At 39.2% G+C, this 26834-nt stretch overlaps 1 protein-coding gene across 3 annotated transcripts in view; it reads left to right on the top strand.

Annotated features, from left to right (window-relative positions):
• Positions 1 to 839: 839 nt before the first annotated feature.
• Positions 840 to 26834, top strand: part of PIGG (phosphatidylinositol glycan anchor biosynthesis class G) — a 61138-nt gene continuing 35143 nt past the window's right edge. The window contains exons 1-9 of one of the 3 annotated variants that reach the window (XR_004061488.1): positions 840 to 1090; positions 4245 to 4450; positions 5439 to 5648; positions 7114 to 7302; positions 8849 to 8987; positions 12559 to 12771; positions 21253 to 21470; positions 22184 to 22286; positions 23858 to 23975. Coding sequence is in view for 2 of the 3 variants with exons in the window: in XM_030968307.1 (XP_030824167.1) it covers positions 931 to 1090; positions 4245 to 4450; positions 5439 to 5648; positions 7114 to 7302; positions 8849 to 8987; positions 12559 to 12771; positions 21253 to 21470; positions 23858 to 24139 (1617 nt within the window). In the remaining variant the exon portion in view is untranslated. Of the gene's footprint in view, positions 1091 to 4244; positions 4451 to 5438; positions 5649 to 7113; positions 7303 to 8848; positions 8988 to 12558; positions 12772 to 21252; positions 21471 to 22183; positions 22287 to 23857; positions 24140 to 26834 lie in introns of those variants that run through there. The other 2 variants (XM_030968307.1, XM_030968308.1) reach the window with 2 other exon arrangements.

The raw sequence follows: 26834 nt of genomic DNA, 5'->3' as shown, positions 1-26834 counted from the left end.
GCCACATCTTTCCAGCACAGTGGTGGGCCATACAAAAACTGCCTGGGTAGAAATAAGGAGCAGTTTTCTTTGGGAGAATGAAATTTTGAGGCTATCTTCCTATTTCAGTATACATAGCGAGACCAGTATAAACTCTGCTGTACTTTGCAGAGTGTCTTCAGTTTCCTTTTTCAGAAAATTTAAGTTTAAAACTTATTCCTCCTCATCTTCTGACATGATCTGCCTGCCATAGTCCATTCCAACGGAAAGATTAAGAGAGATTACTATCCAGTTTTATTAAGAGGTGTGTGTTCGGGCGGCGAAAGATTTTGCTTGCCAAACACCCGCAGCAGCCACTGTCCAGGACTCCTTCCTGCCCGGCCAAGCACTCTTTGCTACAGCAATCCGTCAAACCTTCTTTCCTCTCCCGCCGGGGAACGCGGGGTCGGGACGCGGGGTGGGGGGTACGATGTGAAGTTGGATCGCAGGTGTGGGACGCGCGACCGGGATGCGAGAGGGGCAAGCGGGGGCAGGAACGCAGAGACCGAAAGCGCAATAGGACGTGAGCGCCGCAGGCGAATTGCGGAGACCAGACGCGGATCCAGGAGGCGGATCCGGAGGCGGCATGCAGAAGCCGGAGGTTGGTCCGGAGGCGGGTCCGGAGGCGGCACGCGGGTCCGTGAGGCGGGTTGTGGGGGCGGAACGATGGGCTGTACTTCCGGTTCGGTGTTGCTGTTACGTGCTCGCGGAGGGGCTGCCGGGCCGCTGGCCAATAGCGAGGCTTGGCGGAAGAGCGCGCTGGTCGCTGGTTGGCGGGTGGCGGACGGGAGGCGGGGCCAGACGGGCGGGGCGGGCGCGCCGCGGGTGCCGCCCCGCAGAGCCGGCGCAACGCCGGCCGGGGCGGGCCGAGTCGGGTCAGGTCGGTGCTGCTGTCGCTGGTGCCGAACCAGGATGCGGCTGCGCTCGGGGGTGTTCGCCTCCTGCTGCCTCCTCGTGCAGGCCTTGGGCGTCGCGCTATTCCTCCGCGGCTTCTTCCCGGTGCCCGTCAGGTCCGTGCCCAGCAGAGAGGCCCGCGCGGACCCTCCCGCCGAGCCGGCCCCGCCCGGCCCAGGTAACGTGAGCAACTACCGGGCGCGCCCGTCGCGTGGTGTCGCGGAACATCTTTCTATAGCGCCCTCGTGTTTCCCGACCAATTTCCCGAGTAGCTTAGAACTTAACTGGTTTTCACGTAGTTGTGGATCACAGGCAGAGGTACCTGCTCGCAGTCGAAAAGCCTCAAGTGTCAGCTGTCATTTTTTGGAAAGGTGTGTTTTCCTGTCGTTTTGTTTCCCTCTTCCTGACTCTGATGGAGCCGTGATACCCGGTCCTGTTCAATGGCACATTGCTTGCATTAAATGATGCCGCCTCAGCTAAAACGCCTCAGGCTTTTCCTGTGATCATTCACTGGCTGTGTTGTGCCCGAGATTCATTGTTCATTGATGTTTCTGTGGTGTGTGAGTGTCTTAATGCTACCTCAGTGAGAGTTTTAACACCTCAGTAGTGACAAAGCAACTGTAGTAATGCAGGTTGCACTATGTACAGTATTGCCATCCATCACTGTTTCTGTGAAATCACTGTCTTTACAGGTCCTGCTCCGTTCCAGAGCTGGATTTGTGAAACCAGAATTTTCAAGAATCTTTTTCAGAATTTTCAAGAATCTTTTTAAGGAGCCTGTAGAGGATGTGTTAATAAAGTAGTTGTCTCATATGTTCAGTCACAAATTGTATTAAAGTAATGTGAAGAGGACTGTGTGCTTGACGGACTGTTTTTCACCAGTTTGGAGCTTGAGGGGTGAAACTTCTGGTTCAATTGGCAGCTAGATTGAGTTGTATTTTGCTCATACAAAACTCTTGATTACTGTTAATTCTTCTGAAGTGTGTGACGTTATGCCTGTAGGAACAGGCTTACTTAAATTGTGAGACACGGTGGAGAGAACAGAAGGTTGTGTGGTTTAGAGTGGTGTGCTGGTATTGGTTATGCAGGAATACTGAAAGAATCTAGTCTGGTAACAGACTGAGTGGTTTCTGCTGAAAGGCCAGTAGCTGGAGTTTACCAAGACTATCACAGATATTTGAAAAATGCAATATTTCACTCACTGCTGTGAGTGAAATCACATTGCATTCACATGTGATTGTTAGCAGAAGATTAATGTAGACTGTTTGGGTGGGAAGGCGATGTCAGACAATTTGGTTTTGGAAGGACTGATTTGTGTTGAAGAGTGGAAGTGTGTGCCACAGAGCTCTACAAGCAGTTTAAATTTAGGCATATCATGAGCAAGTCTAGGTGTAGTAGGCAAAAGTGGAGTGACAGTAGAAAAATGCTTTCATTCTGTAAGTAATGGTTACAGTATGCTTGCAAAGTGATGTCTGGATGATATTGTCTAAAGGCAGGGTATTGCTGCCTAAACCATGATGCAGAAGGCTTTCAACCTACTTTAGACCTATTCAGAAAAGAGTGTTTCTCCTGCTTCTTTAATTCCTGAAAGTTTCATTTTGTGAGTCCTGACTGCTGTTGAGTGCATGCTGTCGTGGCTCTAAGAAGGCTTGATACAAATGCTTGCAGCACATTATCGTAATAGGTTCTTGGTAGAGAACCTGTGGTTTTCTTCACAGAAGGTCAGGTTCATTTAGAATAACTGTTTTCTAAGTAACCCTGGCAGAGATAAATAAGCATGCTGCTTGGCAAGACTTGGACAATGTGTTGCTTTAGCTGTCTTACAGTAAATATTTTCACATGGCTTGTAAATGATTCCAAATTAATTTGAACTTCTCAACAGTTGGGCTTTCTGATAAATCACATTGCAGGAGGAATTTAGGAGTAGGGCATATGTATCTGTGATCTGAACATTTTTGCTGTCCAGCAAGCTTTCTTTCATTAAGCAGTGGATAGGGAAAAGATGTGACTAAGAGAACATCTGGTGGTGCCTTCTTGTTTTTCATGGAGAGCCAAAGCATGCCTGATAAGTTGATAATTCAAGTCCTGAAAAAACCAAAATTATCAGTTTAATTAGGATTGCTTGCAGTCAGTATTTTGTTTTTGTTGAGATTTCCTTCTTCTCCCTGCTGTGTCCTCCTCCCCCATTTCCTGATCTGGAAAAATCACTAGCAGTAACTAGTCTTTGAATGTCAGTTGGTTGATGCTTATCTGTGTGACCCCAAAATAAAATTTCTGAGGTTGTTTTTGATGTTGCTGTGTTAGACACACCATTATCTGCAACCTGTCCAAACTGTCGACCACTTTTGCAGAAAAAACCTTTACTCTGAAGGACTGTAAAACCCCTAACACATTTATATAACACATTTACAGAGCAGTCGATTCAACACGATGGTGTCTGGGTAGAGGCCTGTGCGTAGGATACGTTTTACTTCCATTTTGCCCTTCTGTGTTTTTTCCTGATAGAGAAATGAGACCTGTAGAGGTTGGAGCAAAAATGTTGCTGTAAGAGCTGAATGTCAGTCACCATGTGTACCAAGTTCAATGCAGATGAAGAGTTGCTGTAGTCAGAATTAAGTCCATGCAAGAGAAAGAGGTGGACTTGAAGGCATGGTGTTGCCTACTGCTTCATGCACAGCAGCATTTTTCTTTATCCACCTGTATATTCAGGGAATTCTGGAATTGGATTTTGGCCCTGCAGCTGCCATCACTGAAGTAGCCTGTCATACAGTCTTCTACCTTGAAAGGAGTGAATGTGCATAAATCTGTTGGATTCAAGTTTCAGTGAAATTGTCTCTTTCTTTGTAATCTTCCTGTTATCTTACAGTGAGATTTCGTACAGAGGCATTGTTTATGTTGTGATGTGCAAAACTGAGTATTAGCACAGGTGAATGCTATGTCTTTTTTCTAGCAGAAGTTGTATGTCAGATACAATTAGTTCAGCTTTACTGAAGTAAAAAGAGAGAAGGTAGCAGCTATTACTTTGAATGCTCTCCATTACAAAGCTTTTCCTTAGTTTTCTCAATTTCATGTCACACATTCCTTTCACATCATATTTTACTTCCTAAAGGTGATATTGGAGTTGTTGTGTTATTCCTGTGCTGGATGGCTTCAAAACTCATCTTCTTCAGATTACTTCTCAGGTTTGCTGTCTGCAGCTTCTTGTTTCTGGGTGTAGAATTAATAAAGAAGTTGAAAGCACTCATTTATGTGGTGAAGTTGTCCTTTAACTTCCATCTTGTCTTCGGTAAAATTTTTTGGTGACTTTTATATGCCCTGTTTTTGTTGCTTAGGAATGCTTTCTAACTGGACAGAGATTCCTCCACCGCTTTTCAAAAAAGTTGTTATTGTGCTGATAGATGCTTTGAGAGATGATTTTGTGTTTGGACCCAAAGGTAAACAATTCATGCCGTATACTACTCAAGTTGTTGAAAAAGGGACTTCCTACAGTTTCATTGCTGAAGCCAAGCCACCCACTGTGACTATGCCTCGAATTAAGGTAAGTGGGTTTTTTTTCTATCGTTTCATTGGAGAAGCTTTTGAAGTATGAGGTGTTTCATATGGTTGAGTTGGCATAAAGGACATGTGTGTGGTGTTGATGCAATCTATGGCTGAATGTCTCTTTGCTGTAGTAGTGCATATGATAGACTCCTGATTTGCTGTGGGCAAGAGGTTAAGGACAGGTAAGGCCCTAGTCCAGGATTAAGTGATCGATGTAGCCTTTTTATTGGTAGTCATGGGAAGGCAGTAGTCTCTTAGTTGTCCAGTTTTCCAGAGGTCTTCTATCTAGAAACATTTTTATTGTATTTCTCTGTGTTCTTGTAACTTCTGAGAGAAAATCCAGTTTAGTATAAAATTGTTATGTCATAGAGATGTTTCTGAAGAGTTTAAAAAGGAAATTCTGCCAAGTTCCAGGTAAATAAAAGATGAATTGTGTTGATGTCATCAAAATACTAGATCATCCAGGCTTGTCAGTGGTAGATCTGAGTAACACCTCTGTGCACTGAAGAGGCCGAGGCAGTGCTCAGTGGTAGGCTAACTAGCAGGAGAGTGAAGGAGAGATAGTCTGGTAACTCTTTATAGGTGGACTTCAGTGCTTCTTCTAGAAGTTTCTTACTTACTGTTTTGAAGGTACTGTTGTTGTTAATGTTGAGTCAGTTTACTTACACCTACATTGTCTTCTGGTGGTTTAATGACCAGCAAACATCAACTGTTTGATGAAAAGACTGAAAGTCTTTTTTTCTGTCCATTAATTGAGACAGTAATATTTTTACTTTCTGTAAAGCAGTAATCACATACATCAACTAGCACTGTGTTGTGGCAGATGAGGTTATGTGGCAAGACAGCTTGTGTTCTTTTACTTTGTTATATTTCCTTCCCAAAAATATGATTTGTCTGCCCTCTGGCTTATTCCTTCCTCCCATAGCTACTGTCTTCTGAGCACTGGAAGTTTCCTGTTTAATGTGTCTCTTTACTTCTTTTATTAGGCTTTGATGACAGGTAGCATACCTGGTTTCATCGACGTTGTTGTGAACCTCAATTCTCCAGCTCTCTTGGATGACAATCTGATATGGCAGGCAAAAACAGCTGGGAAAAGAATCATATTTTATGGTGATGATACTTGGGTCAAATTGTTCCCAAAGCACTTCGTGGAATATGATGGAACAACATCGTTTTTTGTGTCAGACTTCACAGAGGTGAGAGGTTTTGTATGAGCCCATGTTAAATGAAGTTAGTACAGACAGTGTCAGTTTCTGAGAATGAGTGAATAAAGCAACCCTTGTTCTGAGATATTCACCTGGCAATTAAATAGAAATTGAATTTGTATGTCATTTTGCTGTGGGTGCTGTAAAGGTAAGCATTTGAATCCCTCATGCATCTGCTGTAAAAAGTGTTGGGATGATACAGTAATCATTAATTTATCACTGTGTAATTTAACTAAACATGCCATTTTCTCACAAAACTTGTTGTGGTTGGAAGTTAGACTAGTTGCTTTGTTTAAAAATTCTACTATCCACATTTTCAGTTTGCTATCAGATATTTTTAATTAGTGCAATCTTTAAGAGGTCCGTTAATATATTAGCTTGGTGTCTTAAAGGTATACTTTTATAGTATTGCATCACTTTTGTAATTGCAATAGGAGCAGTGTTTATGTTGTGAAAGAGGGAGCATAGAAAGTAAGTGAAACAAATGCTGATAATTTTTACTCTGGGCACATTAGAAGAGTAAATGCTTTGACAAATTTACTTCATTTTTGAACCTTTATCATTTTTAAAATCTCAAGCCATTGACCTGCTGGTACTGACTGAAGTATTTTATTATTTAAGAAAGTTAGAAAGGTCTAATGTGAATTGAAAGACATGCTTAATTGATTATATTGATGAGACTTGCAAAAGCTTCTACCTGGAGTAAAAAGTACAAATGTTCTACTAGATCTGTGGTTATGTGGCTCTCAAACTCTTTATTCAGTCCTTATGCTGTCTTAATGTAGTGTACTAAACACACAGCTTTTTACTGTTCTTTTGGTAGTTATATACAGACTCAACAAAGTAGTATCACATGGGAAATATTGTAGGGTTTTTTAATAACTGAAGAGAATATATGCAACTAAAAACGTGTTGTCAATCTAAGCAGGAAAACAGTTGAGTTAGTTGAATAGTACTTTTCAGTTTTTCTTTCTCACTATATTGTCAGTTCTTTTACTCATAGCAAGTTCCATCTTGTGTTTGCACGCTAGCAAAAATGGAGCTGAGAAATTATGGAGCTTCCCATAGTTAAACTGAGACATTTTGTTGTACTTGTGATATGATGTATCACATGTGAAGTGACAATCTGGAGTGTGCAGGGTGAAAGTGACTGAAAAGTTCTTGGGACAGTTTTTAAAAGTTTCTGTGGAAGCTTGGCAACCAGTTTGCCTTGTCTGCATGTAATCTGGTGTGTCCTTACCAGAAAAGATTAAATGGGGTGAAGAATCTATTTTGTTAGACAGATATATTTGAATGCCTGACATTGAACTAATAAATTTTTTTTCTTGTTAACATTGCCCATGTAAGCTCATCAACTTCTATGGAATTTTCATGGGTAGTATATGGTTAAATTTTTTGTGCTTTTTAAAAGAGGGAAGTTTTTTTTTACCTTGTAGTTGTTTTCCTTTTCTTTGAGGTTGACGATAATGTTACCAGACATTTGGATAGAGTGTTAAAGAGAGAAGACTGGGATCTCCTAATACTGCATTACCTGGGGTTGGACCATATTGGTCATATGACTGGGCCAAACAGCCCATTAGTGGGACCAAAACTTCGTGAAATGGATAACATACTGAAGAAGATTCATGTTTCCCTTCTTTCAAAGGTAGTACAGTTTCTTCTTGGGTCAATGTCTGTTAGTTGTGGACTGACATTAAAATGCTTGCTGATTGTTATTGTTAGCTTCTTTATTCATAGACTAAAGTGTGTATTCTGTTCTTTGCTTTCCTGGGCTATTTCCCAGCGTAGTATTTTTAAGGATTTGGTGGGTGACCATAGTAACATCTACTAACAGCCTCTTCTGGGCAGCTGTGGGAAATAACATTCTCTTGATGTGCAGGAAGAGGAGAGGAATGCCTGCCAAAGTTCTCTCATCACTTGTGAATTAAAATGGTTGTTGATATGCTTTCAAGTAATGAAATTCTGCAGAAGGAGGAATGGGCATGTGTAGCTAATGGCTCTGATGTCCAGAATTATGAAGGCATACGTAATTCTTAGATAGTTGATAAATTCAAATGGAAGTGGTGGTCTTAATCTGCATTATTTTATGGTAAATGTAGCACATCTGAATCTGTTTTTAGATTTGTAAATACTAGTTGTCACTTACCTAAGCAGTCTGGATACTGCAATACCAAGTCCTAGTTCCAGGTGGCCTGAAGCTCTTTTTATTGTTTGTTTTTGGCTACTGCAATTCAGAATAGCTGATCATAAAATTTTAGTAATATTTTTAGTCAAGTAGGTACTATAACATGAAAAGAAAGGTTAAGTCCTGTGTGTGGAAGTTCCAGGAATGTTAGAGTTGTTTTTCTGCTTTTTAGTATCTTTGCTTTTGCCATTTATATTCAAGCCTTTATCTCTGTTTTAAAATACAGACATAATAAAAGCACTTTATTTTTTGGATAGCATGTGTACTGGTAATAACTAGAGATGATACAAAAGTACTTTGTTGTTGAATGACTGTTCATTTTCTGCCGCTTTGATTTGTTATCTCAAAATTCTTGGACAGGCCTCACTTAAGTTTCTGTTTCTCTTTATTCAGAACCATACACTTCATTCAACATCATTCTTCAACAATCATGATCAATTAGTCTTCATTGACTGTTAGATTTATATCCCAAATCAGTCAGATTTCAATCCCTAAAGCCGCTGGGAAACTGTCAACCATTAGAAACAGGATTATTTTTTAATATTGAATTGATATTATGTTAGTATTTACAATATTAGTAATTTGGCATTTATATTAAAACTTAGTGAAGCTGAGGGAATGAAGAGGGGGATTACTCCTGTGTTAATGATGCTCTTCTGGGACTCCTGATTTTCTTCTCATGGTGATAGCCTTTATTTAATCTTCCAGAGAGTTTCTTGTAACTCTATAAATTCAGGGGTTTTTTAAAAACTTTTTTTGTGCCCTTTTTTTTTTTTTTTTGCTAAGATACTGGCAAGCATGTTATATATGAATATGCCTTAACTATTACTGAGTTACACTTAATTGCAGTGATCTCTTATTATCTCCCCCAGGGTGAGCAAGTTTCAAAACTGAAGTTAATTTTGAGGCATATTTGAGGATGTTTGAAAATGATGAAGATGGTGAAATTATATAAATGAATTGTGTTTGTATGGTAACTTAGTTTTTTTTTTTCTGTGATTGGCAGGAGGAAGTGTCTCTTCCCAATTTGTTAGTTGTTTGTGGGGATCATGGAATGTCTGAAACAGGCAGTCATGGTGGTTCTTCAGAAGGAGAAGTGCACACACCACTACTGTTTATCAGCTCTGCTTTTGGGAAGAGAAGTGGTAAGGATCAAAGAAGCATGACGTTTTTTAGAACTGTCTTAGTTTCAGATGGAATAGAGTTAATTTTCCACTTAGTGGCTTGTACAGGACTGTTTTCTGGATTCAGTATGAGAATAATGTTGATAACAGACTGGTGTTTTGGTGTTTACTCTGAATCAAGGACTTTCCTGTTTCCCATGCTCAGCCATTGAGCAGGTGCAAAAGGAGCCATTAAGGAGCATAGCAAGGACATTTGACCTCAACTGGCCAAAGGGATATTTCATGCCATGGAATGTCATTCCTAGTATATAAACTGGGGCTGCCACTCACTGCTTGGGGATGGACTGGACATCGGTCAGCAGAGGGTGACAAATTTTATTGTGAATCACTTGTTTCTCTTGGGTTTTATTCTTCCCCTGTCTTCTTTTCATTACTATTATTAGTATAATATTTAATTTTGTTTCAGTTATTAAACAGTTCTAGTCTCAACTCACGAGATTTACCTTTTCTTTCTCCTCCCCACCAGGATGGGGGGTGTGAGTGAGGGCTGCATGGTACTTGGTGTAAGGCTCCAGTAGATACCAGTGCATACTGTACTCTAATAGGATGGGAACACTACTACTGTATATAGCTGTAACAAGAATAGCAATAATAATTATGCGTAGATTATAGTAGTTGTTATTGTAAGGGAAAGAGGGGAGAGAGAGGAATAAAACCCAAGAGAAACATGTGATACACAATGCAATTGCTCACCACCTGCTGATTGGTGCCCAGCTCACCTTCAAGCAACAATCCACAGCCCCTAGTCAACTCCCTCCGGTTTGTATACTGGCTACGATGTGCTATGGTTTGGAGTATTCCTCAAAGCAGTTCAGGTCAGCTGCTCCAACTGTGTTCCCTCCCAACTTCTCATGCTCGCTGGCAGAGCACAGGATGTGGAAAAGTTCTTGATTTAATGTAAGCCCTTCTTACGAACAGCTAAAACATCAGTGTGGTATCAACATTATTCTCATACTGAATCCAAAACATAGCCCCTGTATCAGATACTAGGAAGAAAATGAACTCTGTCCCAGTTGAAACCAGGACAAGAACACACTAGCAACTCTTAGTTTATATTATGCTAGAATTCTTTTTGAAAAGTGCTTTCGTTTGTTTTACATTTATTTGGGAAGCCCATTCTGTGTGATCTAAAACTCTGGTTTCAGCTAAAGTTAGCATCTGTATCTTGGTGAAATCGAGAATCGTGAATGAAGCTTTGTAACCAGTGAGAGAATTGTGTATTTCTGAGATGATAATCTTTTACAGCACGGTCCTATCCAAATGTTGAGTGCTAATGAGATCTGTTGTCAGAATATTGGGCTAATGGTAAATGAATAGGTGTAGATCCAAAATCCTATTTGAAGTGGGTTAAAACTGTGTCTTTCATGGCCAGAATATTTCCTTGGCCTCTATTATTCTCTCTCAGACAGCTAGGATAGAAGAATGAAAATTTCTCACACAAGTCCCCCAGAAGGAGGAAGAAAGCCCTTGGGAGACTAGAGACTATTGGAAATAGGATTATTTTTTAACATTAAATTGATCTGACCCTTGTGAAAGGGTGAGAGGTGATGGCACTGATAACATGACTATTGATTGCTAAGTCTTAAGGATAGAATATGGACCATGAGTTTGTTTACTGTACAGGCTGCTTAATTTTATATAATTGATGTGAGTTCACATGGTTCTAAAGCTGATTTTCTACTTGTAGGTAATGACAAAAACCTAAAACCAGACAGTTAAAGGCAAGAGGCAATAAAGAAATGGGGTGGTAGAGAATCTTTAATCTACTTTGTAGAGTTGTGCTTAAACAAACTTGACTGAGTGGATCGGTGGAATACAGTTATACCAGGAGTGAATATTTTCTCAAAATAATACTCCCTTCTGCTTTTCATTCGGCCACTTGTTCATTTCCATGTGATTTCTTTTCTTCTAAAACCTGTGTGCAGAGACTTGTTTTATTTATCTTGCTGGAAGTTCCTGCAGCACGGTGGAGGTAGATTTTCCTGTTGTTTGTAAAGTTGTTATCCAGCTGCAGTAGAAAGCACTGCTTGAGGAGTCCTTGACCTCTTCTCAGGTCTGTAAACAAAACAAAGTCAAGAGTGGATCAAAACTCTTGGCTAAATTTTTATTTTATGAGTTTCACTAGCATGTGTTGACGGCCAGGCCACAAGAGTATAGATCTGTAAATGCAGTCTCCTGTTCATTGGAATTAGTTTCTGTGAGGTTTAACCTGAATGAGAAGTTCTTACAATTCAGTGAAATGTATCTATTTACCTGTCTTTTGGGATAGCATTTGTGATTTCTAATGCCTTTGTAAATATCCAGCAGTTTACTTTTCATTGGTACAGTAATCAGGATTCTAGTGACTGCTCCTTATGATCCTACTGTAAACAAAATGTACTGTGGTTAATTTGGTAGACCTCAAAATAGTAATCCTGTGGGCTTTTTACATTTAGTATGCTGTGAGAGTATTACTTGTATAGCTTTCTACAGAGATGTGTCACCCATGATTGGCTAAATGTGTTTGGGTAGTTTGGCTTTTTTTTACCAGTTAAGAACTTGCCTTTAAAGATAAAATCTGAAAACTGCTGACATACAGGCACTCACGCAAAGAAGCTTTACGGATTATAGATGGCATTCTGTACAAGTATGGGATTAATCAGAGCTAGATGAGAAATCAGGCAAATTTTAATGCTCTTAAAAGCAGCCTTGAGAGGAATGAAGACTATATAGAATTCTTTCTATACTGCATTTAAGTCAAAACACTCAATGCTTGGAGTTACAAAGAGGATGAAATAAAAGCATATAGAAAAACACTGTTACATAACTAGTTCAGCATGAAAAGAAACAGCTGGCAAAACAATCTTAAACAGATGGTTCCTTATGTTAATAAAATCATTCATGTCTGTAGATTTCTGTGGGACTGAAGGCTAATCCTGATAACTGCAGTAAGTTAATGGAATCTTACACAGGACCCTTAAAAAATCACTAGGTTTTCCTGCAGGTAGCCATAGATTTGGAACCTCAACATTCTTTACCTGCTGTCTAATTCTGTTTTCCTAGCAACATGATATTAATTAAATCTTGAGCTGTTGTCATTATATCAAGATGCTTCTGGAATGCTGTCAACATTATTTTAGGTTCTCATTCTTTGTTCATATATTAAATAGACCTACTGCAGTGCTTTCTATTATTTCTAATGTTAAAGTTACAAAACTGTCTTAGGATGTAGGCTGCAATTTGATATTAAGGTGATGTCCTGGACCATCTGTTTTCTTACTTCTACTTGTATAACATTTATTTTATGTTTACAGTAGTTATTAGCGTTGAAGAATGGCACTGGCTAAGAATTTAATAAATATTGGATTTACAGCAGCAGAGGATAGCTGAGAAAGATCAGTCAGCTCTCTGTAGACCACTTAAAATAGCTGATCTAACACCAATGAAACAATTTTGAATCTAAAAAGGTGCCAGCTGTCTCTGGAGAAATAGAATGGGCTTGTTATTGAAACACTTCTTTTCCTCTCTCTTTCTCTTTTTTTGTTCGTTCTAGCTCCTCCAGCCCAACCTGAGCATGTGCAGCAAACAGATTTAGCTAGCACACTGGCAATAGGTCTTGGCCTACCAATTTCAAGAAACAGTGTTGGGAACCTTATATTGCCAGTTGTTGGAGGCAAGACAATGAGAGAACAGCTACGTTTTGTGCACTTGAATGGGTTCCAGCTTAGCAGATTGCTGCAAGAGAATACGCCTGCATATGAAAAAGGTAAATTAGCTAAAAAATGTTGCAGATATACTAAAAGGAGATTGTTTATAAAACAGTTTGGACTTTTAAATTCAATAGTATGACATTGCACTGCAAGTTAGCTATTCTTTTGAGAGCAGTATTCAGAGCAGTTGTACTGAATTAAATCTTTACTGCAACCTACTTTGATATACTGCTTCTAATTTTTTTAATGACTACTAATATTCCTAGTTGGCAAAAGAGCAAAAATAATGATGGAGTACGATTAAAGTAAAACTGCCAGTGTAGTTAAATCTCAGTGATTTCATAACTGCTCTTTCTGAGGTGTTCTATATAGGGCACTGACTCTGAGCTATTTGGAGAATTAACACAATGGACTGAGTTTTCTAGTTTAAATAAAAAGATGCTTCAAGTAAAGCTGGGAGATAATTTAGGGTAAGTTATCTTTTTTTTTTCATTTTTATGTATTTACTTGAAATGAGAACCTAGAGAACTGCTTATTAAAATGCAGGAGAGTGTGTGTGTGTGTTTATTTGGAGGAAAGAATTAAAAACAAGTAGAAAAAATAAACCAAACCTAGCAAAACGTTGTATTTCATTAGGAAGCATGATACAAACTGCAGTATAAATAATGAATATGATAATTTTGTTAAAAAAATTGAGTCAGGGGGTGAAGGAGAATATTTTACCATTGACATTAGGTGATGTTGTCGTAAAGTGACTCTGAAGCTTGTCAGTTGATTTGTAATCTGTTGAATTGTTAAAATAACTAGATGAGAATGCAGAGGTGTTGTACTGCTAGGAATAATTAAAGTGGATACCAATGTAGATTTTAGCAAAATGATTCTTCTAGGTCAAGAATCAATTATCTTTCAACATCACAGCTTCTAATCATAATTAAACCTTGTCCAGGAATCTCAACAGAACAAATTCTGCTTGTAGCAACAAGATGCCTGTAGTAGGACCCATGCTCCGTCTCTTGTGGCATTTTTCTTCTGCACAAATTTCTTCACTTAACCCAGTTGTGTCAAGTGAGGAACTTGCCCTGTTGAGGGGTTTCAGGATATGACTGTGTTGCTGAAAATGCCATCACAAAACTCCATCTGACAGTATTTCTGCAAACACTGATGAACCAGGCTGGAGTTTCTACCAGCTTCTTGTTTATATGTTCATTTTCATTTTATTTTTTGTCTGGGAACAGTTTAATTTCAACTTGTAGCTTTCATCTGAGAAATGAAGGTCAAAATTGCTGAGGATAAAAATGTGAGAAATTTTTATGGTGCTTGCTTGTGACTGCAAACTTATTAGAGGTGCTACCATGCTGGAAAGAGTTTGGGAGGCAAAGCACCCACAATGACTTTCTCTCCTTTCAATAATGGAAAGTCTCAATAACATGTTGCAAATCAATCTTTTTTTACAGAGTCCTAATGTCAATTTCCCCTGTTTCTGTTGACTTCTTAGAGGGGGTCTTGTTTTTCTTAGTGTCCTAGGTGTGCAAGGCTTTGGTCTGTTCAGTTAAGACTGGCAGGGAACCAGTATGTTCTGTTTGTTTAGTGTTGTTTCATTGATGCTTGATTTGATAGTTCAGGTCTAGAAGTACTAAAGACAATGTCACTAACTCAGCGACTTACATATGTAACTCAAGAGCCTGCATGGATGGCCATTTGTTTTGCATGGCCTTTAAGTGAAGATAAATGCCATCCTATTATCCCACTATAGGAACATACACATCTGTCAGGATTCTCCTAGAAGGAGGTTACCTTGCAGAGAAGTTACTATATTCAGTAATCTGATTCATGTTCAGGAAGGTTGCCTGCTCTTTAGAAAAGGTAAAAAGAAGGATTCTGGGAACTGCTTAACCAGTCAGCCTCACCTCTGTACTTGTTAAGATCACAAAACAGATCTTCCTGGAAGACGTATTAAAACATGTGGAAGACAGAAAGGTTATTGGAAATTACTGACACTACTTTACCATGGGAGAATTGAGCCTAGCTAATTTAGTGTCCTTCTATGATGGAGTAAGTGCATCAGTGGACCAAAGATGTGTCATCTACTTAGACTTCTGTAAGGCCTTTGGTAAGGCCTCCCTAAACATTCGTGCTGCTGTTGTTAGAGTGATATGGTTTGACAAATGGACTCTGTAATGAATAAGAAATCGGCTGCATGTCTGTAAAGTCGGTGGCTTAATGTCTAATGGGAAACCAATAATGAGTGGTGATGTAGCAAAAGATGTCTCCATTAACAGTGCTGGCAATGAATGAGATAATCTTAAAAGCAACTTCCAGCCTGAATAATTCTACAATTCTAAGATTGTAAGTTGGGAATGTGAGGAGGGAAAATTTACCTTTATGTGAGAGAGTGGTGACAGGCATGTAGCTGTTCTGGGAGTGGATGATGAAATAGTTGAGAACTTCTGGGTCAGGATTAGTGCACATACCAACATGGGCAATATTTTATGGGCGTCTAGGGCAGACAGTTGGATTGTAAGGAATTTGTAGCTTTTCAGACAAGTAGAGGAGGTCTTACTTTCACCATCCATGGTGCTCATATGGTGCTTCAGCCATCCTGTTGCATTTCAGGCTAGATAGCTGGACAGTGAGATGGACTGAAAAGTGGCTCACCTGCTGGGTTCATGTGAATGTGATCAGCAGCACAAAGTCCCCCTGAAGGCTATTGTGGTCAACCACAGGGCTTAACTCAAGCCATAACTATTCAACATCTTCATCAATGATCTGGCCAGTGGGTCAAAGTGGCATCTCAGCAAGGGAAGGACACAACAGAAATCTGGGAGAAGTGCTTGATGCAATAGGTGGGTCTCCTGCCACTCAGAAGCACTTTGACAGCCTGGAGGAATGGGCTGACAGGAACCTCTTAAGGTTCAGCAAAGGGAAATGCCAAATCCTACAGCTGGGAAGAAGTAATCCCAATGTATCATAGCAGATTGGGTTTTGGCTGACTGGAGACAGCTGGAAGAACCACCACGGGGTGACTGGGGATACCAAGTTGAATATCAGGCAGCAGAGCACCCTTGTGAAAGGAAGGGCAATAGCATCCAAGGTGGCATTAGGAGGACAGTCATCGGCTGGTCAGTCATGCCTCTTGTATCAGCTGTGGTGAGCGGGTATCAGGAGTCTTGGGTCTGGTGCTGGGCTTCTCAGTACCATAATTTAGTGGATGTAACGTATTAAGTGTAGTGCATGGTCATGAAGGTGATGAAGGGATTGGAATGTCTGTCATATGAGGAGGGGCTGAGGGTGCTAGGACTGTTTAGGAGGGGTCTTATCAATGTAGGTAATATATGATGGGAGGCAGTAAACAAGATGGGACCAGGGTCTAATTGGTGGTCCTCAAAAAATTTGGAGGAAACCTTTCTAGGTAAGATCTGTCGAACACTGGAATGAGTTGGCAAGAGAGGTTGTGGAGGCTTCATACCTGTAAACATTCAAGACGTGACTGGACACAGGTCTGAGCAATCTTCTTTAACTCACCCTACTCAGAACTTTTTAATCTGTATTTGAAGAGCATCTGACCACTCAGCAGAGTTGTGCTGACAGCTCTTGAGCTGTATAATTTCTGAATTCCACAGACAAGGTCTTCTGCCAGTTTTTTTGAGTGAAAGAAACCCCAAAACATTGTTGGATTCAGCTGGACGTCACTCCCATTTGCTTAGTTGGACATCACTCATATTGAAACTGCTGCTGCAGTTTCAAGCTTTCCAGTGCTGTTTTTCCTCCAGTAACAACTAGTGGATCAAAACATTTCAGTTTCAATGCTAAGAGAAATGCCTATGCTTGCAAGGCATAAGCCTTGCTGCTTTTAAAAAAATATATTTTTGACTCTTGAAATCCTGTCCAGTGTTGTAATTTACAGCGCAGGAATTACAGCACCAGCTGTTGGGACCATGAGGATGATGACTGAGTCAGGAAAAGACTCACCCATTTTAAGCTATATCATAAAATGTACATTCATTTTTGGTGGAATATTGGTTTTCTTTCTTAACCCAGTGATACAAAGTCAGCTGTCAATTGAGTTGAATTGCTGTCAGATGGGAAGGCAGAATGATTTTAACAAGCCGTTTCATAAAGAAGCTATGGATTTCCTTGAATTCAGCTACTCCAATATTAAGAACAAACTGTGACAGTACACAAAAATTTCATCTTCAAGTGTGTTTTAAATATATCTGTTAAAAAAATAAAGAGCAGAATGAGGGCAGGTCAGTAACTGCGCCGGCAGTTTATAAACAGACACAAACAGGACGGGACTACTGATGGATGCGTTGGAACCGTTTATTTTCTAGAATCTTTATAATACATAGTTTTGTCTATGCAAAGATCCTGACAGTTCGCATCCAGGCAGCAAGCCAAAGAAATTCACTTGTTACAAATCACCAAATACTCATCCTAGCCAATAACACAGAGAGAAAGCATATTGACAGTGATTCTATCCAATCAACGTAAGCACACGTAGCTGGGGTTAAAACAATACTTGCTTGTTTATTTATAAGAAAACAAAGCATAAAACCCTATTCATAATTCCACCTTGCTATAGAAACTTTTTGCAACTTAGAAAGTTATTCCGAATCGCTAATACATAGCTCTATTGTTCTATTCCTCACGTCTTCACTACAGCTTAACAAGATGCATCAGCAATATCCATAGCTCTGCTGCACTGAGGCCTGTCTGTTTTCCCACAAACCTGAAACCTTCTAACTTTATGGATTCCTACAAGTAACTTCACCCAGTGTTTGTTCATATAAACACACATTTTCAAACAAAGAGGTTACACAACATTTAATGGGACTTGGGGTTTGCTTTATTGAGGTTCAAAAGAATCCTCACACTTAAACATATCGTCAAATAAATTAAATTTTACATGAGAAACTTGAAGGTTGACTAAGGGCTTTATTATTTAAAACATTTATTTTTGAAACATGCTAATAAATTGTAATGTGAGGCATGAGGTTTTCTTTTGATAGATGTGGATACATGCAGCTAAAGAAAAAGTCTGAAAAAGGAGAACAAAAATAGCCAGCAAAAATTAAAAAGCTGAAAGAAGAATTATCTAAAAACACACTTTGGGTTTTTGAGCAAGTTCATACCTCAGTGTAAGATAGGCAGGCCTAGGTATCTAGCATTGCTTCCCTCGTGTTCTGAACTTCTGAACATGTAGTTGGATGATAAAATTAGGACCTCTTCTTTGAAAGGCATTTTACAGTGAAATGAATAGTCATGCTGGAGAGCAAGTTGGCTGGTGTTATTAAAATGAGTGCAAGCTTTTCAGTTTGGGACTGATCCTGAACTTGTATTAGATTAAAATAATTTGACTTTTACTGGGACTCGTATATGTTGAAACTGGAGAAGTCACTTTTACATTATTCATTCTTTCTTATAACTCTTTTTAAATGATTGCTGCCTGTGACTGGAACTAAGTGAAGTTATTGTCAAACAGATGCTTGCAAAGCTTATCCATCTGGTTGTGATAATATGGTAGTGAGGCTGAAGCAGAAATTGCTAATGTAATACTATGCAAGTAAAACATTGCCAGTGCTTTGTGAAATATGCGGCTAGGCAAGCTTTCTTTGGATTTTGCTTCAATTTTGACTTGTTTTATAAGTATCCTGTATGGGAGTGACTTACCGATATTACCTACGTGTTACCAAAATGCGTCTCCAACAATTTAATGCCCATGACCCTTATTATTCTATGCCTTCTGCATATAGATGTGCCACTGAACCAATATGAATGGAGTTCTCCAATGAAATTTGGCAGCCATGGTCTTCTATTTCTGTCTGAAAGATCTTTAATTCATTCATGAGAGTTTGGCTAAAAGTCATCTTTCATAGCATGGACACCATGGTTTTGATGGGCAGTTAGCATGGAAAGGAATATATGAGAATGAAATAAAAATACTGAAGGGGCTGAAGAGGGAGACTAGTCAAGAAGCATGAAAGGGGAGCAGAAGATGGGGAGGGAATTTATTTATGTTTCAAAATATCGCTTGAAGTCATTTCAGTCTTCTGTATAATGAAAAAGTGTCATGTCAAATCTCAGTTTGATTAAAGCTCATTTTAGATGATCCTTTATGGATGTTCTCAAACGTATGAATATTTAACTCTTATTTCAAATATACTGAACAAGAAACTTTACAGGGAAGTTAAAAGAGTTACAGGAAGGAAATAAAATCCTCTGTGTGCACTGGCAGCTATCTTGATATACAGGTGTTTGCTGCTGGCTGGATTGTGCTTTCTGGCAGATTCCTGCAAGTCCCCTGCATAGCAGGGTCAGCGTGCCTTGGAAGTCTTGGGAAAACAGACTGGACATTTTGAGTTAAACATTGCCTTTTAAAATTCTCACCTTGAATTCAGCCCACAGTAGATGATGAAATGTCTTGTATGATAAGAGACTTGAAAATAGTAAGCACAATTCTTTCATGACCATACGAATTGAGAATAGAAATACTTCATTCAGCTTCATTCACTTGAAGTAGAATTTAAAATGTTTCTAGATTTAATAATGCACGTTCGCTGAAAAGGCTTAAAAAAAATAAAGTGGGGTTTTTTTTCCTAGTAGAATACACTGTTCATCTACAAGGAGTGAAAAAGAACCACAACTTAAGTCTTTGTGACACCAAAGTTATTTCACTCATTGTTTTAACCTTTCTTGTCTGAAACTGTACAGCAAACGTTTCACCCTACTTTAAGCTAAAAAGGGAAGAACTGCATGTTATATAAAGTTTCCAAATTGACTTTTTGTACTTAAGTTATCATTACCTTTCAAATCAAATTACAGGGAAATAGCAAGTACTATTAGTGTGAAGTGAAATTAAACATCTATTTTTCAGAAAAAAATGCAGATAAATGTGAATATTCATGCATACCATAAGTTCCAGTGAGCTGTGAGTTCCTGAAAATTATGCTCTTGCTTTCCATGTGTTATGAACTGAATTTGTATTGTGAATGCATACTGTAGTCAATGATCAGTATTTGAAAAGCAGAATCACAGATTAGGTAAAATAGGACTGGATCACTGCAGGTTATCTAGTCCAACCACCCTGCTCAAGCAGGATCCCCTACAGCACATTGCTCAGGAATACGTCCAGAAAAATTTTGCATATCTCGAAAAAAGGGCTCTGCAACCTTTCCATGCAACCTGTTCCAGTGCTCAGCCACCCACAGAGTAAAAAAGTTCTTCCTCATGTTTAGGTAGAACTTCGTGTGTTTCTGTGCTGCCTCTTGTCAACAGGCAGACTCCTGCCTGTTGCTGGGCACTATGGAGGAGAGCCGGGCTCCATCCTCTTGACACCCTCCTTTCAGATACTTACAGACATTGATGAAGTCCACCTCTCAGCCATCTCTTCTTGAAGATGAAGAGGTCCAGCTCCCTCAACATTTCCTTATAGAAGAGATGCTTCGGTCCCCCTCATCATCTGTGTTGCCCTCCACTGGACCTGCTCCAGGAGCTCCATGTCTCTCTTGTCCTGAGGAGCCCAGAACTCCAGATGTGCCTCACCAGGGCTGAGCAGAAGGACAGGATCGCCTCCCTCAACCTGCTGGCAATGCTCTCCCTAATGCACCCCAGGGTCCCATTGGCCTTGGCCCCCAGGACACACTGCTGATTCATGGACAGCTTGTTGTCCACCAGGACCCCCAGGTGCTTCTCTGCAGGGCTGCTTCCAGCAGGTCACCCCCAGCCTGTGCTGGTGACTGTGGTTGTTCCTCCCCAGGTGCAGGAGGATTACCCTGCACTTGCCTCTGTTGAATTTCAGATGTTTCTTTTCCTGTCCCTCCAGCTTGGCATGGTACTTCTGAAGGGCTGCACAGCCCTCTGGGGTATTGGCCATCCCCTCAGCTTTGCTTCATTAGGGAACTTGCTCATGGGAGGCCTCTGTGCCTTCATCCAAGACGTTGGTGAATAAGTTAAACTTCTTTGGACCCAATGTCGATCCTTACGGGACGCTGCTACTAACAAGCCTCCAGCTAGGTAGACTTTACACTGCTGATTAAAACCCTCTGAGCTCTGCCTTTCTTTTAGTTCTCAGTCCACCTTCACCATCCTCTCATCCAACCTGTACTACCATCTGATGTGGCGTGTGTGTTGTGTCCTTTGGTGTTTTCCCTAGACATCAGCTATTTGATAAATTCCTATTTAGCTTATATGATGTGTTCCGGTGGACAGCATTGCTTTCTTCCCCCTGCAGTATCTGAAGCATTTAAATTGTTTGTCCTGGAAACATTTTGTAAAAATGAATGGTTATTCTAATAAATTTGTCAATTGTTAGCGGTCTTGACAGTTTATTAGGTTGGAATTCATTGCTTTTATTCCAAGTAACTGGTATTGCTGCAGAAAGATAGTGTAATTTTGTACCCATGAAAAGCTTTTCAACTGCCATAGCAATTATATGTTTTTATACATTATACAAGCAAATATAAAAATATGATCACATCTCCAAGTAATCTTTGTTTATGGACCCTCTGGCTTCTTTTCTTTTCTCTCTTTCTCTCCAGATCCTGGATATGAACACTTTAAGATAGCAGAAAAATCCCATGGTAATTGGATCAAACTGTATTTAGAGGGGAATAATTCAGAAATACTCTTAAATCTTGGCAAGAAGGTCCTGAAGCAATACTTAGAGGCCCTCAAGACTTTGAGTTCTTCATTAAGCAAACAAGTGGCACAATATGACATGTATTCAATGATGGTGGGGTCTGTGATCATCATCGAGGTATGAAAATCTTTTCTGTGTAAAAGTTAAGTGCACAAAAGTAAAGTATCTTGGTGTTGGATATGTAATGTATACACTTACTAGTCTTGAAAATTACTGAATATGGGTTCTTAGGGTTGGCTGACATTCTGCTTGCCTGATCAATACTCTTTTTAAAGTAAAATCTGGCATTTAAAATGATTCAAGAGTGCTTTTGATATGAATTACTTACATTTTAGTGTATCTAGTTACAGTAGATATGCAGATGTGCTACAACTTTAATTACTCCCATATTAGTTAGCCTTCTATTTTTGCGTGACTTTACTGCATTAGGAAAAAGAAAAAGAGTCTGGCAAGTAAATCCCTAGCTGTTCCTCTTTATCTAATATTGAATATAGCTGCTCCAAACAGGTAATACCTTATATGGAAAATTCTCACAGTTCCAGGAATTGTTCCTTGTACTGATAGGTTTAGAGCCCTGAAATAAATACTTGATGTAGAGTTACCTCTTCATATCTCCTGTAGTTACAAGGATAAGATATACCATATCTTTAATTTGAAGTGGATCTCTCCAAGTGATGTTTTGGGGAAAATTCAAGCACTGGGTCTCCTTTGTCCTGGCAGGGCTCTGTGCCTTGTCTCCCATGCACTGCTCTCTGCATACAGAGTGCTTCTGAAATGGCTTTCTGGTAGACTGCTCAGTGGGGTTAGTCACTCTGCTGATCACTTCACAGGAATGAGTTCCACGGTGCCCTTGGGTAGATGGGATGGTAGGTTCTGTTCCTGCTCTACAGATGGAAGATCTGGAGGTGGACAAAGTTCAGTACAAAGCTGAAGGTGCATATCTTTCTTTGTTCCTTTATTTTCAGAACCTGTGCATTCAAGTTGTTGACAGTTACTACTTTACAGTTTTTTTTTTTTTTGGACTGCAGTTGTAGATGCTTATTATTTCTTGAAAACTAATCCTAGGTGTTATACACAGTCAGTCTTCATCAAAGAAATATGCAGCTACTAACTGCAGAAATTTTTGTTGAGAAGTGTATGCTCAGCATAGCTGTAAGACTCCAGCAAAATGGCTGGAGTTATTTATTTTCTCCAGTGCAACACTAAAGAAACTGCCTTGCTCTCCAAAATGGTTTTGTCTTGATATCGATTTTCCACCTTAGAGAAACTCAGATGTCTCTTCAAACTATGCTCTGCTATAAATGCCATTTATCCTGTACTTCAGATGAGGAGAATACTTCTGAGACATGAACTGATAACTGTGCATTTGTTCAAAAGACCTAAATTTAGTTTGGTAGATACCTGCAGTTTGAGCATTTTCCTGCCATGAGTGCTGTTTTGGTTTTAAGTGATGGGCTGAAATGTAAGACTTAAGCCAGTAAGCCAGTGTGATACTCAAAACAGCATATTTTCATAACCAAATGAAATATGCAGTAGAATATGAAGAAACAGCAGACTATTGCAAAGCTTTTTTTTTTGTCTACTATGTCTCACTGTAGTGTGGGAAAAATTTTAGGCATAGGTCTTCACAAGTGACAGTGAAAAATTACAGGTTTACAGTGGTCTGATATAGTTGTTTTTGTTTTGATTTGTTTTAATCTTGCTCTAGCACCAGCTGTTGAGGTCAGTCTAGTCCTAGCTCCATTTCTGCAGCTTGCAAACATTTTAGTGTGTGACTGAAATTTCCCACTTTTTGGTAAAGGTTTGTGTATGAGTTGCAGAAAGTTTCTTTGTGTTGTTCATCTTTGCTGCCACAGTTATGTAAGAGAAAACTTGGAATTCTGCTTGATCTCTGTGCAGGTCAGAGCAAAGTGAAAGTAAAACCAATAAATTCAACTAAGATCAGGAGAGATACAAGAAGTACTGGGAGAATTCATAAACTAGAAATTCAGCATACACTTGTTTGATGGTATGAGAACTTACCCTTGTTTGGGAAGCTATTTAGCTCAGCAGGATCTCATGCATATGTATTTCTCATACAGGAAATAAATTGCCTTTCACAGAGTGTATTAACTTCAGGCAATTACAGGTGACAAACGATGGGTCAAATTTTTTTGCTTAGGAACTATTTTGATACTGGGAGTTCAAGATCTTTTACAGGGAATGAAGGTCATACATATCATTGGTTGCCACAAATGAGGAGGCAGATGATGATTTATTAAACTTGGGAACTTGTGTGTTTAAGCCCTTAATAAATGAAAAGACAATATTGGGTTCTCCCATTTATATGGTAATATCTTACTGTGGGAAAAGAAATCCAACATAATTCTTCACAGTTTTTTTTATAAAGTATGCATATTAGCATAGTGGCGTGGATGACAACAGCATGATTTTTTATGTGAATTCTTACCGTATGCTTTAGCTAACCCCAATTTTCAAAGTATTAATTCTCCTTTTTTTTCTAGGTTCTGATACTGCTTTTGCTCAGTGTTCCAAAAGCCTTGAGCAAGCGGGCAGAATTTGAAGTGCCCCTCTCCCCTCCACTGTTCTCTCTGCTGTTTTACTTGATGTGTCTGATGCTGTGTGCTGTTCATGTAATTGTATGCACATCAGCAGAAAGTTTGTGCTATTTCTGCAGTATATCCTGGTTAACAGCAGTTGGAGTGATGATGCTGATTTCTGCACTCATGTGTGGTATTTTATCTGCTGTTGCAAAGATCTTAGAGAATTACAGACTTCCACCGAAGGTGAGAGCCTGCATTAATTGTGTTTCAAAATGTTTTATCTTTCATATACTGTCTTCTATCTTTCATAATATTTTCAGTTAAAATTGTGTTTTCTCTGTGTGTGCTTAAAGAAATTCTTATTTTTAATGTAATGTGAATATATATTATTATTTAAAATTGTAATTGAAATGTGTTGTTGTCCCTGTGGCATGATACTGACCTGATGAAGATCTAAGAAGTGCTTTTTTTTGACATGATTTGAAGAATTTTTTTAAAATACTGTGCAGTATTTTCCTGTTGACTTTATGAGATAGGAAACAGTTATGCCTTGTACAAATCCTATGCTTTTACATAGTTAGGTTTCACAATTGCAATTAAAGCAAGATGTATAATGCTTTACAACAATATGAACAAAGGAAAAGTGATGATACAACAGACAGTAATGCTCTAAGAAGAATATACTTTTCCAGTATACCTTTTCTTGTATTGGTGTTACTGATGTTTGGTTTTTTTTTAATAGTTTTGAAAATGCAAGAGAAAGAGATAATTTAGTCTGTCTTTTCTACTTTTTATGCTTAAGAAATAGAGTTTGTTAAAATCTTTGGAGTTCTCGAAGTGTTCTCATTGCGAGGAGTTACCTTCTGTGTGTTACTTGAGTTTTATTGTTTGTGTTCAGTGGAATACAGGTAATTCCAAGGAAAGAGAATTTGCAATGCCTTTTCTTCCACTGTGAAACTTAGTGTGCTAAGAGCTGTCAGTCAGACCATAAAATCAGCTTCTAGCTGTTTTTTCTACTGCTTGTTAGTCATATTTTTCAAAGGTCTCTGATGTTCAATAGCTTCGCTGCTCAGAGTACTCCATTTGATGGTACAGCTTCTGTGCAGTACAGTCCTTCATCAATCTGTTTCATAGAATCAAGCTTGGGGGTTTAGTATCCTTTTTTAGTGTCTGACAAAATATGGCAAGTATGTTGCTTTTATGATATGACAACATGCTCTGTCAAGGAAAAAAGCAAACTTTCCAACTTGAAAAAACATTTTGTAACAGCTGTATTACTTACAATTCAGAAAATTCAGAATTCCTGAGTAAAGATTTATTTTGCAATCTGTGCAGATATGTGCTGTAATTCCTGAGTGTAGATTTAAATCTAAATTCTTATAAGTAGGGTTGCTAATGTATTTTATTCAAACTATGCCAGATTATAATTTTGTTTCCATAATTTCTGACTAGGTGGTTTTTTTTAGAAAAAGAAGAAAAATATAATCTTGAAATAATTATTAATGCTTCAGTGTAGAAATCTCACATGTACTTGGTGTGCAATGACGAACACTACTACAAAAGACAGACTTGTTTTTCATCTTGTTACTAGTTTTTCTAATTTTAGTATACAGTAGAAATCTTAATACAATGAATTTTGTGGACCTGCATAAAATTTACGTGCATGCCACTTCAGTAGCATGGAGAGCAATTGCAATAGATGGTACATTTCTTCTCCAGGTGGATAGTCTCAAGGAATCACAGATAGAATTCTATCTCTAGATTCTATCGCATGGTAGAGTGGTCTGGGTTGGAAGGATACGAAAGATCATCTGGTTCCAAATCCTTTCATGGGCAGGGACACCTTCCACTGGACCAGGTGCTCAGAATTCTATCTAGCCTGACCCTAACAGGGCATCAACAGCTTCTCTGGGCGACCTGTTCTAGTGTCTCACTACCCTCAGATCATCTGCTTCAAGTTGATAATACATAAATGAGATTTTCAGCAATGTTTTCCAGGTTTGTTTGTATGTTTGTTTTTTCAGGGCTGGGGCACGTAGAAATAAAAAATTCTGGATTCTCCATCCCAGGCTGGTCTGTGATCGTATTCCTATCTGAGATATATCTGAAAATGGGGAAGCTTAAGTATAGCTTATGAAGTTTAGGCAATAGTAATTCTGGTTGGGCAGACATGACTTTGGATTCAGACCAGTAGAAATACATTTGTGTCATCCTGTCTTCACTCCTGTTTCATAGGTGACTGAATTACTGGGTGTATCTCACCGCATCAGTCAGTGAGGCTTTGCTGTGTCTGTTCAAGTTCCAAACAAAGCTGGAAGTATTTCTTGGGTTTAGTTAGTATGTGCCTTCGTTCCAGATACATGTAAAAGCAGTGACTTGGTTTTGAATAACATTTTTACCAGTCTCAAGGCTGTTGTAGAATGATGTGGTGGGGGTTTTTTTGGGTCTGCCTAGACAAATACAGAGCCTGGAGAAAGTGGAAGGAGCAGTGTATAAATCTGGTGCTGCTTGTAATGAAGATGCGTTCCAAACGTTCATCTCCATCTTTCATCCCCTTTCCAGTAGAATGCCTAGGTTTCAGGGGAGAAATGGGTTTTCTTATGCTGTGTGTTGATCTTGAGGCGCCTTCTGTGTGAGTTGTATCACTTCTGCTAAAATATCTCTGAATCCAAGGGTTTTGTGACCTGTGCATCTCCATATTGTGAATCTGCCTGTGGAGTCCACTTCTGGGAGAATTCTGAAGCCTTCATCTTCTGATGGTGGGAATAGAATCCTGAATTTTGGCCTTTGTGGTTAAAAAAAGAAGCTCAAAAGCCTTTTCTAAGCTCAAGCTATACGATAAAATGTAGGTATTCTAAAAGTAATTAAGATAAGCTCTCCTGTTAATGGCTTCAGAGCTTTTTTCCTTCAAATTGTTTCCGTTCTCTTCTAAAGATTT

Source organism: Camarhynchus parvulus, chromosome Z (assembly GCF_901933205.1).
Source record: "Camarhynchus parvulus chromosome Z, STF_HiC, whole genome shotgun sequence".
NCBI lineage: Eukaryota > Metazoa > Chordata > Aves > Passeriformes > Thraupidae > Camarhynchus > Camarhynchus parvulus.
The sequence above is the reverse complement of the archived record's forward strand: the minus strand, read 5'-3'. Positions and strand labels throughout refer to the sequence as shown.